The following is a 17,701-nucleotide window of genomic DNA, read 5'->3' as shown; positions in this document are numbered from 1 at the left end:
CATTCTAGACTAAATTGGCAAAACTTCAGAGCTGGCAGGGACCATTTGGTAAATGGTGAGAGGTAACATCACATAGCCAAGTTGAGAAACCTGAGTAGTTTAAAACTAGGATCTGGGTGTCTAGAGTCTCAATAAACTGGTTTCTAGTTCTAGTTCATATAAGTAATATAATATTTGCTTTCATGATCCTGCATTATTAAACAGCTAATAATTGAAAAAAGATAAAGATTAAATAGAAAAAATGTCATCATTCTTATGTGAATAGCTAAATTTTACCTTGATATAAAATCATAAGCTTAAATACTTATTCTTCCTAATATAAAATAGAGATGAAATAGAGAGACTTCAAATATGGCATTTTCAGGACTTCACTTAGTAAGTCTGGACAAACACCACAAGTTCTTAGTTATCATGCTATAACTAGAAATAGTATAGTTTAGTTGAAAATTTGTGAAAAATATTAAAAACACACACAATTATTTAATTGTAATTTTTAAACTTAGGTCTTTGTCAGTTTATTTATTTTTACTCCTAAGAATAAAGAAAACTTCCTTAGGATTTCTGGAATAGAAATTGACATTAAATATTGTCCTTTCTAAGCTATAGCCAAAATCTTTTCCAAAAGTCAACTTGAATGTAAAAGAAGAGATTCACAAACATTAACTAGATATTTAAGTGACATTTTGTCAAAGGACTGGATTAATAAAACTCCATCAATGTAAGATTTTTTTCATGATTAAAAGAATATAGACTAATTAAGAAAGAAGGGAAGTACAGTTATCTGGTTTAAAGCCAAGCCACATAATATTACTGATTAAGCTGAGAGTAATGTTTCTCATTCAAGGGGATTAGCATTGACCTGAAAACCAAGTAGAGAAGTTAAGGTATAATACAAAGGAAATACTTAGGAAATTAAAAAAGAAATACTAATGCCTGATCCCCATGCTCAGAGATTATAATTTAATTGGCCTGGGAAAAGGGCACATGCATAGGCAATTTCTAAAGCACCTTGGGTGTTTCTGATGTCAAGATTAAGAACCACTGGTACTGAGTGTGGTTGAAAACTTATGGGGGGGGGGGGGCACATATCATGAGGTGATTTCTAGGAAAATGCTGGAACACTGTTATATACATTGATGGCAGCTTATCAATGCTGTTGCTTTGATTCTCAGCATAGAGAAAAATTAAAGAATTAAAGACAAGGTGGTGTTGGTAGGATCATTAATTGAGGGAGTTCTCCAGTTAAAGGGAAATCAAAACAATAATATTTATTTTGAGAAAAACTAATGAATATACACAATCTGATAAAAATATCTCTAATAGCAAGAACTAACTCATCATAGACTAGAGAGGTTATTGCTCACCTATTTAAGATTTTTATTTAATTTATATGACAAAATGTCAACAAAATATTAAAAGCCAATATAAATTACTTGAACAATACAGTGAAAATGATTCTGGGGGAACTACAGTCCAGTAACACTGTTGAGTTATTGTTACTCTATACTCAACTATGCCTCAGATAATTATTCTGACATGAAGTTAATTTTTATATTTTAGAACAGGGTTCATACTAAATAAGACAGAATTTTGGACAATGAAGGCAAGACTATCATAAGTAATATGAGTGTTTGAGGATGACCTAGATATGTCTAATCCTATGGCTTTAACATTCTAAAAATAGTTTATCAATTCCATTTATATTTAGGACACATTAAACTCTATTTGCAAGTCTTGCTTCTTATAGAATCTATATTTCTGAGGATAAACATTTTCTGAAGAGCTACCAGAATATTTTAAATAAAAATAATTTAGTAATTTTTAAGAATCAGAATGAGTTATTTAATAAAAAAATCCTGCCAAGAAAACCCAACTTACTTTATATTTATACAGGGTGGGACAAAAGTAGGTTTACAGTTGTGAGTAACTAAAACATAAGAGTCTATTTTTGTATTATTACTTATTAATTATTATATTATTTTCAATATGAACAATTATAAACCTACTTTTTTTGTCCTACCCTGTATATTCTCAGAGGAAGAAGTGGCAATGATGTTTAAGAATTGATTAGGTCTGTTTAAGTTTGTTATAAGTGTTGGTAGATGGAGGGGTTACTGTATACCTCAAGCATAATTATTTCTGCAAGATATTTGAAAAATTCTCATAAATATCATTGTAGAGTGTATGAGATCTGTAATTAGTTGAATAACCATGTAGAAGTGAGGTAAGTTCTTTTTTTTTATGGGAGTGCTATATTCTTGGACTTGTCCAAGATTATAGCCATATAAAAATATAGTTATTAGGTGAGCTACAACCTTCAATAAATTTAAATAATATATTTATTGAACCTCTACTATGTCCCATGGGATATGTGAACAAATTAAGAAGAAATCATCAATATAATTGAATTATGATCCAAATTATATTGCCACATTGTAACTCGGAATCAAGACTAGGACAAATGCTATTTTTAGCTTAAGATACCAGATTTTTGAAGATAGGATGGTAGACATCTCATTTGATTATTTGTTCATCATAATAAAATCTAGCATTTTACTTGATTAGGATCTCAAGGTAAGTGAAATGCATGATGGAGTAGTTTAATCAGCTAATGAAAAAAAAATAGGCTGCTTTAGAGAAGTCATAGTAACTGTAAGGGTGGTCAGAGTAGCCTGCAATATTAACTCAATTCTGAACACATTGCTTAAAAGGAATTCTTGAGGATCCTAAGGTGTTCATCTTATGTATCTGTGAATCAAGAGGTAGTTTTAAATTTATAGTGCATTAATGTCTAAGTACATTTTTTAAATTATGATAACCAATAGGATTGAAGAATAAAATGTTTAGATTGAGAGAAATGGGAAGAGAAAGAGAAAAGGAATGTTAATAACACTTCTTTTTTCAGAGGAGAGAGTCATTAGATATGTGAGTGATGTGAATATGCTACCTATACAGGCACACACATACACATACTGTCATTATTTGGTGTCATGGAGAAAACCAGACCCCCAAAAGATAAAGAAGGCTGTCTCAGAGGAGTGTTACTTGAGGTTGAGAGGCCTGGGCTGGGGAAAAAAGTCTGTCAGTGCCATTGAATTTTATACCATCGCCATATCCTACTTTGGTTTTTAAAAGTAAAGAGCGTCTGGATGACCATCCTCCCCTGGAAAGAAAGTAGAAAAAAGACAAAGTGAGAGAATAGAGAGGCTACCAGGGTGGAGTGGGATCTGAAAACTGATAATGTGGTGGTTGAAGGAACTGGGATCATTTAACCCAGATAAGAGGCAGAAGAAGAGGTTTATGCAGATGGGAGAAAAGAGGACAGGCTCAGGAGCTAGAAGAGGATGTCTTTGGTGAACATATTTAGTAATTACTGCAGAAATTCCTATCCTGTGATTCCTGGGATCTGTATGGGAGGTGTGTGTATCCATGTACTCCCAAAGTGACATGGAAAGTTGTGTCCTTTCATGGGTATATGCATTTAGGGGGAGGGGTCCAACTGTTATTTTCAACAGATTTTTTTAAAGGAGTTTACAATTTAAAATAGGTTAAGGACTACAAGACTGCCTTCTTTATGGAATAATAAACACTTATTTAAACAGAGACCATTTTATTTATTTATTTAAAAATATTTTTATTGATTTCAGAGAGGGAGTGGGAGATAGAGACATCAATGATGATAATCATTGATTGGCTGCCTCCTGCACTGGGGATCAAGCCCACAACCTGGGCATGTGCCCTGACCTGGAATTGAACTGTGATCTCCTGGTTCATAGGTCGATGCTCAACCACAGCTATGCCAGGCAGGCCAGAGACCATTTTTAATAGATGGTAATCTTCCCATTGGATAAAAGTGTTATTTGGAAGAACCTTTTTCATTCTCAGGTTCTAATATTTACACAATGAAAAATGATAAAATAAATCTATAATAATTAAAGCATAATATGCAAATCGATCAAATGACCGAACAGCAGAATGACTGTCTGGACGACCTTCCGGAAAACCATGCTATGACATGCCCTAGCGCCAGACCAGCCAAGGCGGGTGCAATGCGATTGGTCGGGGGGGCCCTGACATTGCCCCACAATCGCCCCACAGAGGGAAGCCCAGGCCACCCTCTGTGGGACGATTGATTGGGGGGGGGGGGCTCCATGATTGACTGCCCCAAAGAGGGAGGCCCAGGTCACCCTCTGCACAGCGATCGCCTCGACCAGAAAGGCCCAAGCCAGCCAAGTGATCACACCCCATGCCTGTTGCCTGCAGAGGGAGGCGACTTGGGGCAGGGGAGCGGGGGGCAAGCAGTGGCAGCGGCGGGGGCGGGGCCAGCTGCCAACAGCCAGAGGAAGGAAAACCCCAATAGGCCCTGATTGCTGGCCAGGACTAGGGACCCTACCTGAGGGCTCCCAGATTGCGAGAGGGTGCAGGCTGTGCTGAGGGACCCCTCCCACGCACAAATTTCATGCACCAGGCCTCTAGTGTAATAATAAAAGAACAATTACTGAACACATTCCATGCTGGTTGTGATGCTAAATGCTTGACATGGGCTCTCATTTATCCTCACAGCCTCAGATGAGGGAGGCCCATCAAAAACTTAGAGAAAAGACACTTGCTGGAGGTCACCCTATGTAAGGGACAGAGCCAAGATTAGAACCCAAGAGGTCTGGCCCTAGAGCTGGTCTGCTAGTCCCCTTTGGGTGGGTTTTTCATTGTCTTTATTCGGACTCAGTTTATGTCACTTGCCTGTATTTGTTCTCACCACAACTCACAGTGGCAACACTTGTATCTACAAAGCTGCTCTCTGTTTTTTATTTTTTCCTGTGTTAGTCTTGTTCTATCTGCACATTATCTTTGTGTTGTGACTGTGCTTGAGTAAGAGTCTAATATTTATGGATTATTTGAACTTGATATTGAAAGGACCTGAAAGGAATTTTAGAGACAGGACAGGGAGTTTTAAGAATAAAAAAAGGTCCATGGAAGAGGAATGCATATATGGGGGCATTTTTGGGGGGAGACACAAAAATGCTTATCGTTTTTTGTTTTTTGTTTTTTTTTTACAGAGAGGAAAGGAAAAAGATAGAGAGTTAGAAACATTGATGAGAGAGAAACATCGATCAGCTGCCTCCTGCACACCCCCTACTGGGTATGTGCCGGCCACCAAGGTACATGCCCTTGATGGGAATCGAACCTGGGACCCTTCAGTCCACAGGCTGACGCTCCATCCACTGAGCCAAACCAGTTTTGGCAAAAATGCTTATCTTACTCGTACAGAGGATAAAGAAATGCCACAGGATAAGTGGGGAGGAAGACATACATTCACAGAGGATAAAAAAAAGGCACAAGAAGAGGGAAACATTTTCATACGCAGTGGTTCTCAACCTTCCTAATGCCGCGGCCCTTCAACACAGTTCCTCATGTTGTGGTGACCCCCAATTTCATTGTTACAAATTGAACATAATTAAAGCATAGTGACTAATCACAAAAACAATATGTAATTATGTATGTGTTTTCCGATGGTCTTAGGCGACCCCTGGGAAAGGGGTCACAACCCACAGGTTGAGAACCACTGGTAGAGGAATGTTGCAAGATAAGGGGAGAGGGTGGGGCACCATGCGGGCTCGGAGCTTTGAAACGGATACTGTGTAGCAGAGTGACCAATGAGGGGCCCTACACTGAGGAAGGGTCCAATTAGAAAGGGTCAGAGTCAGACAAAAATCCACAGCATATATAAACCAGGGACAAAGACACACGAGACAGATTTTAGATTTTTGGATTTAGATTTTTTTCCATTAGAGAGAGAGCAGACTTTTTCATTTTGGATGCCCCTTCACAGGGGTCCCTTTTGGGGACATCCCTGCCCAGATGGAGTTTGTATATACTTCCAATAAACGTCCACGTTTTTATTAAAGAAAGCTGTTAGTCCACGAATTTATCCTTCATCTTTCGTCAGACAAGGACTCATTAGAAGAAGTCTGCAACCAGAACCCCACATTTCAATGTCATTTAAAAGAGAGAGAGAGAGAGAGAGAGAGAGAGAGAGAGAGAGATTATTAATTTTCTATTGCTACTGTGACAAATCACCTCAAACTTGGCTTGAAACAATACAAAATTATTTTCTGTTCTGTCAGTTAGAATTCCAGTATGGGTCTCATGGGGCTAAAATCAAGATGTTAGCAGGGTTGTCCTTCTTTCTGGAGGCCCGGGGGGGGGGGGGGGGGATGCTTCATTGCCATTTCCAGCTTCCTTGGCTGGGGGCTCCCCTCCCCCACCTTCAAAGCCAGAAGCAGTAGGTTGAGTCCTTATTACATTCCATCACTGGGATCTCCCTGTGATTATATTGGACTCACCCAAGTCATCGAGGATAAGCTCTCCATCTCAATGTCCTTGATTTATCACATCTGCAAAATCCCCTTTCCCGTGTTAGATAGCATCGTCACACATTCCAGGGTTAAGATAAGGACATCCCGGTGGATCATTCTGAGGGACATCTCTGCCTACCACAGTCACTTGCTAAATACCAGGCACCCGTTCCAGGGACCAGGACAAAACACAACCCCTTCCCTAGAGGAGATGATTGCAGCTGATGGAGTATTTAGATGGATGAGGGAAGAACAACATGTGCTATGGCAGAAGTGTGATCAACCATAACACTCTAGAGAGAACAACCCCCTGTGGTCAAGGATGAAGCAGAAAAAAAATGTGGGTCAAGAATTAGAATTGTTCTTGACTTTTTCCTATGACTTTATCACCTTCCATCCAGGTTTTGAGACTCTGGGATATTCAGCACCAGCTGTGCATCCAGAGGATAGCGTGTTCTTTCCCCCAAAGCCAGGACTTCAGATGCCTCTTCCACTTTGATGAAGCCCACGGTCGACTTTTCATCTCATGTAATCGCCAGCTGGCACTGTTGGCCATGGAACGGGAAGCCAGCAAGAGGGTGAAAAGCCACAAGAGCGCTGTCACTTGTGTTCTTTACCATTCAGGCTTGAGGCAGGTAAGGATGCTGTTCTTTCACCCTCCCAAGGCAGCTCCATATCCAGAGGCTATTTCCTTAATTCCATCCAAGGCCACTGAGGACGGATATAGAAAAAACAAAAACAAAAAGCGTGGCAAGGAGTTGAATAGGCATGTGCTTTTCTGCAACACTGTGTGTTCAGGTGGATTTGAAGATGATTCCGTTTTCAGCCAGTGACCACAGCAGCACTGACAGAATTATAAGGAGTGGCGATATTCCAGCTCACACAAACACAACATTACAGGATCGAACTTACCTTTGTTACCTGCTAGCTTGGGCCCCGATGGCAAACGCAGGTAAACCTGGCTGGAGAATTTTCTTTGATGAACACCATCTTCCTGTATCCCCATGGAAAGCTCTGAAATATGCATGCCATGTAATTAGCAGGGATCCATTTTGCCAGCCTATTTTACACCAGAGGCTCGCAGTGGCAGCCCGGAATGTATTCATAATAAAATGATTCAGTTAAATGCGGTGCCACTTGCTATGCAGCTTGAGTGTTGTTTGTCTCCCCACCACTTTAATGACGCTCTGCAGCCTTTGCTCATGGGAGTGCTACCTGCATGTCAATGACCAAGCTGGCTCCCCTGGGCAGAGCCTTCTCAGTGGGCAGGAGGGGCACGCCTGGGGGCATTGGAGAGGGAGCGGGCACCCATCTCCCGCCAGGATCACTTCAGGCCCTATTGTAACAGCACAGCAGGAGCCCAGTATCCAGCTTTGGGCCAATTAAACAAGAACTCCAGCTCATTCTTTCCTTCTGCAGAAGCCTCTGCAGTCAGGCAGACAGGAGCAGTTCAGATCTTGTGCAGGGGGCGGAAAGCTCTTTGTTAGTAATGAGCAGTGTGTCATGTCACTACTTCAAACATTGTTTCCTGGTTATTCTAGGAGATAAAAATCCCTTACGCGACAATCCATTTTGAATTCCATCTGGGGGAAATGTTCCCCCGTAAATGTTTTACTGAACTTTATGAAGGCAACCGGTTAATTCGGCTCCCCGGTGGCCGCTGAGCAATGTATTTGTTTCCAGGAGAACATTATGCTAATTGAGATCTGCAAAGTTAAACCGCGAGGCTTGTGCTTAGATGCTAAGATCCTGCATTGCCTGGCCATAAGATGAGCCATATTCCCTGAGGAATTCAGGAAATGGGACCCAAAGGAGTTCTGGAATTTTCTACTTGGGACAGGAGATAAAGCCACGATAACAAATAGATGCGAGTTTTAGGCAAGGATAGAATATGCGCATGTGGTATATGATGTAGGGGGAATCACTGTACAATTCCGTGTGCACATCTCTTTGTTTTCACTGTGAATAGCATAAATAATTAAAAGCACTGATACATATATAAAGCACATAGAGCTGTGCACCACATACATAAGTGCTTTCTATTAGCTGCTAAGCTATAAAGAAACACTTTTGTGCCGTATTCCATTTTTTAATTATGAAAATGTATTGGCAGTCAAGAGAAAGAAAACAATATCACCCACAGTCCCATAAACCAGTGATATTTGTCACTTCAGAGTAATTAGACAAAGCAAATAAAACAGTTTTGAAGAAATACCAGGAGCCAGGACTGAGGGAGACTATTTATTTCAGAGAGGAAGGGAGAGAGAGATAGAAACATCAGTGATGAAAGAGAATCGTTGATTGGCTGCCTCTGCACGCCCCCTACTGGGGATCGAGTCCCCAACCCAGGCAGGTGCCCTTGACTGGAATGAACTCAGGACCCTTCAGTCCACAGGCGGAGGCTCTATCCACTGAGCCAAACCAGCTAGGGCAAGACTCCAGTCTTTAAGGGCAGGTCCAGGGTGTCTTCCTGGTGCTCATTGCTCGGTAGGTCCTCACGCAGGATTGTGGAATAAAAATGGGGAAGCAGCCACGTCCAACTCACAAGGCAAGAGTGGAGCTGAGGGTAATGAAGTAGAGGTAAGAGCTACCCATGGAAAGTGATCAGTTCCGCCCGGGGCTGGGGAGGTGGCATTCAGCAGAGCCCTGAAGCCAGAGTGGGATCTTCAAGCGGAGAAGGAAGCAGTTCCAGACAGAAACCGCAATGCGAGCACCTGCCAAGCGGCTTGAGCACTCACAGTGCATTTACGGGGAGGGGTTCATGCTGGCATGGCCAGTTGGGGAGGGCTTGGCAGATGTTGGCCTTGACGCAGTAAAGGGAGCTGAGAGCCAGATGGTGAAGGTCATTCACTGGCCATACCACAGTCTGGTCTTGGAGAAAATTATTGCTTAAACCTGGGGTTAAAACACTAATTCTCAGCGTGATCTCGGACCCCAGGGGACTCAGATCCTTTCAGGGAATCTGGGAGATCAAAACTATTTTAACCATAATTTTAACTTGTTTTTTGCTTTTTACTCTCATTGTGTCATTAGTGTATAGAGGAGTTTTCTAGAAGCTACGTGATGAGCGATGATATCATCGCTGTGATGTCCAAAGGAATGTGTGCTTCTTATTACTGTGTTTTAATAAATTCTTAGTGTAAATCTCTAATGTAAATTATCTATCTATCTGTCTATCATCATCTACCTATCCATTTCTTCCATATAAATAAAAGTTATTTGAATTCTTCAATAATTTTAAGAGTATAAAGGGACCTCAAGACCACAAGTTTTGAGACACTTTGGGTTAGAGAAATCAGAGTTCAAATGTTGGGCAGATTACTTACCATGTCTAAGCTTCAGTTTATTCACTTTTGAAAATGTGTGTGTGTGTGCATGCGCTTGTGGGTCACAGACATAACAGTAGCAGCACGTATCTCTCCTGCATCCCTGTTTATGGCCTCCTTTCGGAAGCAGTTCCTTCCTCCCAGCAGCCAGCCCTACAAGCTCCCCCATACCTCGCAGGTGGAGCATTGAAGGTTTATCACACCTCTTTTGCTTGTTAATGTCTCTGTATTCGTTCATCTTTATTTAACCAGCCATCATGTGAAAGCAGATGTTAGGAAGGGTTAGAAGATGGATTGGGCTTTGTCCCTACCCTGCTTATCTTTAGGAACATCCCTTGAGGGGAGGAAGTTGTCCTATCCATTCTCAGCCATTGCCATTCCTGCTCATAAACATTCAGGTATAAGGGTCCTCTCAGCTCCCTGAGTCTCCCTGGCCATGCTTATCTCGCCCCTCTCAGAGCACTGGTCATATCTGGAGTTGTTTTCTAGTTAAACACTTAGCTCAACTCTCATTTTTCTCTCCTCTTATGTTTTTGGTATAAGGGAAAGATCCTTGTCTTCCACTTCTGTATTTTCCAACAACGCCTAACATTCTTCTGAGCACCGAATGGATGCTCAGTTGCTAAATTATTGCCATTTCTCATCCCTAGTTCAAAAGGAACCCACGCTTTTTTCAGTCCACTGACCCTTGATCTTTGGTTTTCTGGTTTTAAGCCTCTGTTGAGGACTTTCCGTTTATCTGAAATTAATGGAAAACCTTTTTTCTGTTGTCATTTCAGCATAGAGCTGACATGTTAGTGTTACTTAATTCTATTTGATTCTGGTGGAGGCCTAACATAATCCCTCTATACAAGCAACTTGGCACATTTCTGTGACTTTTCTTTATCTTCCTGACTTTTGGCACCCTGGCATCCCTAATCTAAGGAAGGGATGGTGAGCCATGCAAAGCCTCTTACAGAGAGTCGCGTGCTTTGTCACACCCTGCGAAGATTGCCCTCACAGCTGGCGGCAGAACAAGTTGGGACAGCGTGAGGGAGTCCCTGGAATGTGCAATTTTAAAAGCATCAAAGTCACTCAGTATCCTGGAGGTAGTTCTAATACACTGTCTTTGCAGTGAGCTCTTAAATGAAGCTTTAAAAAAAACACCCAAGGATTTTAGGAACCTTTAAAAATGTATTTGTAGCTATAAACAAGAATAGATAAAGTTTCAGAGTTATCACGGTGGCTCTCATCCTAATGATGTGGGCTAATGTGTTTCTGTAAAATATGTAATGTTTCAGTTGGTTTTGCACCTAGGACACGCTTAGGGTCAGGCTAGACATTCAGGTGTCATCAAATTTTAACAGACAATACATTACATAGTTTCATTTTTTAAAAAACATTACATGCTTATTATAAGATGTTGAAACAATGCAACAAAGCTCAAATAAGAAGCTAAATATCATCAGGTTCTAAATATCTCTCTGTGCATAGACTATTTTGCATAAATATTCTGTAACCTACTTTTTTATTTTATAATAGGTTGAAATGTATTTCCCTGTTCCCAAATGTAGCTCTAGTTCATCATTTGTAAAAGGCAGTACATATCCCACTGTAGATATGTATCATCATTTACTGATCCATTTGCCTTGATGAGAGTTTCGCTATTACGATTTTTTTTTTGTACATAACTATATTCACACTCACGACTTTATCTCTCTCGGGTAAAATCTTAGGAATGACTTTCTAGCTTAAAAGATATGCATACTATATAATTTGGTATACAAATTGCTTCCCATAATTTTACCATTTTATCCAGTCTCCAAGAGGAAACATATTAATCACATCCATGGTTACATAAAGAAACTTGTCAGACAATGCTGCTGGCTGCGTCCAGCAGGCCTCCTGAGACCCTGGGTGGGTTTCATAGTCCAACACGGGAGGCTGGGTTTGGAAATTTGAAGACTCGACCTTCTTTACCTCATCCAGACTGATACTGTTTCTTGAAGACAACTCTCACATTATCACAAGAAACATCATTCCTGAAAAATGACCCTTGGGTGTTATTTTTTGGTACCAGTGCCTCTCCTGTCCTCTTTTCTATGCACCATTATTTTGGGGAATTGAGATTTTTGAGAATCTAAACAATTCAATTTGTAGTTCCCTTGGTAATTATAAAATGTGAGAAAAGGGAGGCTGACAAATGTAAGGGAAATTTATCTCCATCTTACAAGACATTAGTCCTCTGTGGTGCTTGTATTTAGGGCAAGATCGATGCGTTTCTCTTTTGAACAGAACTGGATGAACACTAATGGAAACTTTCTCTCTGCCTGCCTTCTAGCTGGGCTCCAAGTGACCTCCATTCTGTTAGCTTGGCTTTTCTTCACTAGCCGGCTTAAGGCTTTACTTGGTTTCATGTCAATCCTGAGCCTATGAGGCCTAATCACTAGCTGGAGACATGTGAAGTAAGTACCCTAGTCTTAAGGTTACACCAAACCATACACGCACATGCACATACATACACACCCATGTTAATTTAAATGTGATTAGCTTGGAAGGAATAACACATTTCAGTGTTATAAAACTCATAAGAACAACAGGATATACTGTCAAAGTTTCCTCTCATCCCTGTTATCTACCTACCCAGTTTCCCAGTTTCCCTTCTAGGAGGCAACCAGTTCTATGACTTCAATGAGGCCCCTGCAAGGGCTTTATATATATTGCCTCTGCCTGGTTGCTCAGTGGTTAGAGCAGCAGCCAGAGGACCAAAGGGTCTCTGGTTGTATTCCCAGTTAGGGGCATGTATCTTGATTGCAGGTTTGATCCCTGGCCTTGATCAGGATGCCTGAGGGAGGCAACCAATCATTGTGTGTCTCTCACATCAATGTTTCTAGCTCCCTCTCCCCCCTGCCACCTCCTCCCTTTCTCTCACTAAAAATCTATCATCAGGTGAGGATTAAAATTTTTTTTAAATATATATGTAATTATTAATTTTAAGAACATAGTATTTTAAATGCTGTTTACACAAATGGTAGCATATTTTATGCACAGAAACATTGCCCTGTACATTGATTTTTCACCTAATGCTACAGCTTAAAGATCATTTCATCACATTATCTAGAGAGCATGCTCTTTCTTTTTCACAGCTCTATGCTACTCCATTACATGGGTCTACCAAACTTTTTATTAATCAGTTCTTATAGGCATTGATGGTAATTCTGATATTTTTCTATTTCAAGTAATGTAGTAGTTTTAACCTTGAGCATACAAATTTTAGCACAAGTGAGGGTATATCTGTGCGATCAATTCCTAGAACTGGTCAGAAACTATTTATGTCAGAAACCTTGATAGATATTGTTAAATGTTCACCAAAAAGCTGCATTAAATCTATCAGCAGGATAGAAGAGGACCCTGTCCTCAGCCTATCTCATCCTCACAGTCTCAGCTTTTTTAAAGACCTTATTCATTTTTTTAAAGAGCACTTTTAGGTTCACAGCAAAATTGAGAAGGTACAGAAATGTCCCGATCCCTCTGTCCTCCCTCATGCACAGCCTCCCCTCTTATCCACATTCTCCACATTTGTTACAACTGATGAACTTGTATTGACCCATCCTTATCACCAAATGTAACTACAGTATACATCAGGGTTCACTCCTGGTGTTACACATTCTGTGAGTTTAGACACATGTATAATAACATGTATCTACCATTATAATATCATATAGAGTCATTTCACTGCCCTAAAAAGCTTCTATGCTCCACCTTGTCTTCCCACCCTCCTTCCCTAAACCCTGGCAAACACTGAGATTTTTACTGTCTACATAGTTTTGCCTTTTTCAGAATTTCATGTAGTTGGAATCTTTTAAGTGTAGCCTTTTAAGGTTGGCTTCTGTCACTCAATAATATGCATTAACATTTTCACTACACATTTTAATGGCTTGAAAGCTATTTTTGACACTGAATAATATTTCATTGTATGGATATACCACCGATTATTCATTCACCTGCAAGCATGGCAATTATGAATAAAGCTGCTAAACATCTGTGTGCAGGTTTTTGTGTACACATAAGTTTTCACCTCTTTGGGGTAAATATCAAGGAGCCCAATTGCTGAACTGAATGATAAGAGCATGTTTAGTTTTGGAAAAAAATGCCCATTGCTTTTTAAAGTGGTTGCATCAATTTGCTTTCCCATCAGCAGTGAAGGAATGTTCTCGTTGCTCCACAGCCTCGTCAACATTTGGTGTTGTCAGTGTTCTAGATTCTTGTCATTCTACTGTGTAGTATCACATTATTGTTTTACTGTGCACCTCCCTGACCACATATGATGTGGAGCATCTTTTTTACGTTATTTGACAATTGTTTATCTTCTTTGGTGACATCTGTTAAGGTCTTTGGCCCATTTTAAAAATAGGTTCTTCGTTTTCTCATTGTTGAATTTTGAGTTCTGTATAAATTTGGGATAACAGTACCTGAAGAATGTGTCTTTTAAGAATATTTACTTTAAGTCTGTGGCTCATCTTTTCATTCTCTGGACAGTGTGTGTTGCAGAGCAGAGATTTTTAAATTGAATGAAATTCAGTTTATAAATTATTTAATTCATAGACTATACCCTTGGTGTTTTATCTAAAAAGTCATTGCAAAACCAAAGGTCCTTTAAATTTTCTCCTATATTATTTGCTTTGAGTTTTGTAGGGTTTGGTTTGTTTTGTTTTGTATGTAGGTCTGTGATCCATTCTGAGTTAGAGTTCATGAAGGCGATACAGTCTTTCTAGATTCATTTTTTAACAAGTGGAGTTCCAGTAGTTTCAGCACCATTTATTGAAAAGACTGTCTGTTCTCCATCGTATTGCCTTTGCTTCTTTGTCAAAGATCAGTTCATTATATTCATGTGGGTCTATTTTTGGTTTCTCTCTATTCTGTTCCAGTGATCTATTGTCTATTCTTTTGCTGATACCACACTGCCTTGATTATTGCAGCTTTATAGTAAGTTATGAGGTTGGGCAGTGTCAGTCTTCTGATTTTGTTCTGATCCTGAAATGTACTGTGTTGGCTCATCTGGGTCTTTGGCTTCTCTATATAAAGTTGTTTAGAATCAGTGCTGTCTATTTTTACCCATTAGAACTCTTAGCATATTCATAATAGTTATTTTTAATTTCATGATATGAGAATTCAAACATCCCTGCCCTGTCTGAGTCTGATGTTTGCTCTGTATCCTCAGACTGTGTCTCTTGCCATTTAGTATGTTTTATATTTTTTTCATAGTTGGACATGATATACCGAGTAAAAGCAACTTCTGTAAATAGGCCTTTAGCAATGTGGCGGTGAGGTGTGGGGGGCGGTGAAGCCTCTTAGAATCCAATGAGTAGGTAAGTCTCAGACCTTCAGTGAGCCTGTGCCTCTGGACTGTGACCTTCACATATCCTTCTCCATTGTCCCTCCTCCCCCTTGAATAGAACAGGAAGGCGAGAGGCAGCTGGACTTTGGTATTGCCCTTCCCCAGGTCAGTTAGCCTCTGATAAACCCTAGGTTAGGGTCTGGTTAAATAGTTTCTCCTGAGGACAGACCTTGTTAAGATGAAAGGAGTACTCTGACGTATTTCAAAATACTTTCGCCTGCCCCTTGCCTGGAGTATGAGGGGATTTTTTTTTCTTCAATATTTAAGGGAGAACCCTGGTCAATGCCCTCAAAAGAAAACATAAAATTATGGGGTTCCCCTATGACTGGCTTCTGTTGGAACTTTTAGCTCTCAGACTTGTCCACTTGGAGCCTGCAGCAATTTGTCAATGGCAGTTCCCATTTCCCTATCTTGGCATTGCTGCCCGAGAGTTTTCAGTTCATGAGTTTTGCTGTGGTAAGGGGTGACTTTATTTGCCTAGATCTTTCTGATTTGGGGGGCAGCGATTTGCCCTGTGACCTCATTTGTTACATTGATCTAAGGAGAATTGTTGGTTTTTCAGTTTGCTCAGCTTTTTACTTATTGTTGGGATGGAGTGAGAAATTTCAAACATGCAGAATCAGAACCTGGGAGCTATTTTTTGAAGTAGTTTTTTTTCCTTAGCTATTTCTTTACAGTGTTAGAGGTGGTGGGGATTTTAAAGTCAGAGTGCCCAGTCTTTACATTGAGAAAGTTATTTAATTTATCTATGCAACTATGTTTTTTTAAATCTAGAAAATAAGAATTATAATACCTCCCTTATAGGTGTTCTGTAAAGGATGAAAGGATATTGTGTATCAAGACACACAGAACAAAGCAAGAGCAAAAGATAAATGATTATTAATCAAAAAAGGGGAAATGATATTTCTCTGACTTTGTCCCCTGGTGTCTGTGGGTGCCAGGTGACCTTGGCAGTGTTTTGAATGCCTGTACAATGACCACAGGTGGGCGCACGCGGCCCCCGGCCCTTCCCCTCACACTGCCGAAGCCTTGCCAGCCTTTCTTGCCAGTCCTTGAACAAGCCAAGGACACTGCGCCTCAGGGCCTTTGCATTGCTGTTTCCTTTGCTTGGAACTCTCTTCACTCAGGTATCTTCATAGCTTCCTCCTTCACCTCAGCCATGTCTTTCCTCAAATGAGTCCTTCTAAGAGCCCCCGATTTTGTACCAACTCCCAATGATCTCTACCCACTTCTCAGTTATATGTTTTCATAATGCTTCATATACAGATATATAAATATATCTGTGTGTGTGTGTGTGTGTGTGTGTGTAAATTTCTTCAATATTTTCTAATCTGGTTGCATCTCTCCTCCCTTCCCGCACTAGATAGAAGGGCAGAAATTTTTCACTGATATATTTCCAATGCCTCCATCCTGTTAAATGAGCATCCTATTATAAGGTGTCCCATAAATTTAAGGAATGAATTACAAATTAATCTAAGAAGAGGTGATATCTAATAAATAAGATTTATAAATGGAGAATCACTGCCTTAAAATATTCAAATCCTTTGTCTGTATCAGTATTCAGAGATATTATCATTCTCCTCACCTCGCTACTTACTGAGATATAACTTCAGAGATTTGATGCAAAACAGAAATAAAGGATAAAACCTACTTTATATTATGGGACTTTAGTAAACAGCACTGACTAAAAAAAAGGAAGAAAGAAAAGAGCAATTAAATCAAATGTCCTGATCCCATGGTAGCTAGCAACATCCCCTGCTGTAATTTTTGATTCCTCTTGCTTAGACCTAGGACTTGGGATGTATCTGAAAAAAGAGCTAAAATGCTGACTGTTGTTGGAAAAGCAAGAAGACAATTAGGGGACGTGAATACAATGTCACATCTCTTAGTATTGACTGATTGGCTGTGACAGCCTCAATGAGAGAGATGAAAAGACCCGTACATTCCTAAACAGTTGTTAACTCAGGTACAGAAGGTGGCGCGTGCTCCCATCAGAACAAGCATTTGCTCACGAGGCGCAATGCACTGCAGTGTAGTTATAGAAATAGGCCTATTTCTGCTCTGCAACCCCCAGGGTCTGGCCCGCATGGGCTGATGCGCAGCAGCCAGGAATAAAGTGAAACCTTAAAGAGATTTGATGTCATCAGAACGTGACATATGAATGTGGTGCCAATCCCTCTTCCTGGGCTTTCTGACCAATCAAAACAGCTTGCTAAAGATAAAGTGCCCTCCATCCTGCAGTCAAACCACTTCCTTCATCTGCCAAGTGATGTTAAATGCACTTGTCTCTCACTAAACTCTGCAAGCCTTTTCACCTGCTTTTTAATTCTTGTTGGCTGACATTGTCATAGACGGTAGATGTTGGTTAGTAGTGGTTGTATGTTGTGACATAGTCAGTCGTTGTTTTTTAATGCATTGTTTTTGAGAAGCCTGCTCCTTAAGACAGATTGCCATAAAATTAAATTTGACTGACTATATACTGTTCTCCTTATTGATTCAGATTTCAGGAGGAATTGTTAAATGAGCACAAAAAAGTGCTGAAAACTGATGAATAGTACGTTGGAGTTCAGGCAGGTGGGCAAAAGAGGGAGAATGCAAAGCAGCAAAAAGCGATTTTATTAATTCTTGATTGAATGTCTACA

General features: G+C 40.2%; 1 protein-coding gene across 1 annotated transcript in view; it reads left to right on the top strand.

Annotated features, from left to right (window-relative positions):
- The window catches only part of WDR49 (WD repeat domain 49), a gene marked incomplete at both ends in the record, with an annotated part of 111,060 nt that overhangs the window by 51,440 nt on the left and 41,919 nt on the right, over positions 1-17,701 (top strand). The window contains one exon of the mRNA XM_081085958.1: positions 6,758-6,991. Within this exon, the coding sequence (XP_080942084.1) occupies positions 6,758-6,991 (234 nt within the window). The remainder of the gene's footprint in view (positions 1-6,757; positions 6,992-17,701) is intronic.

This window comes from Myotis nattereri, assembly GCF_964212035.1.
Source record: "Myotis nattereri genome assembly, chromosome: 3".
NCBI classification, from domain to species: domain Eukaryota; kingdom Metazoa; phylum Chordata; class Mammalia; order Chiroptera; family Vespertilionidae; genus Myotis; species Myotis nattereri.
The sequence above is the reverse complement of the archived record's forward strand: the minus strand, read 5'-3'. Positions and strand labels throughout refer to the sequence as shown.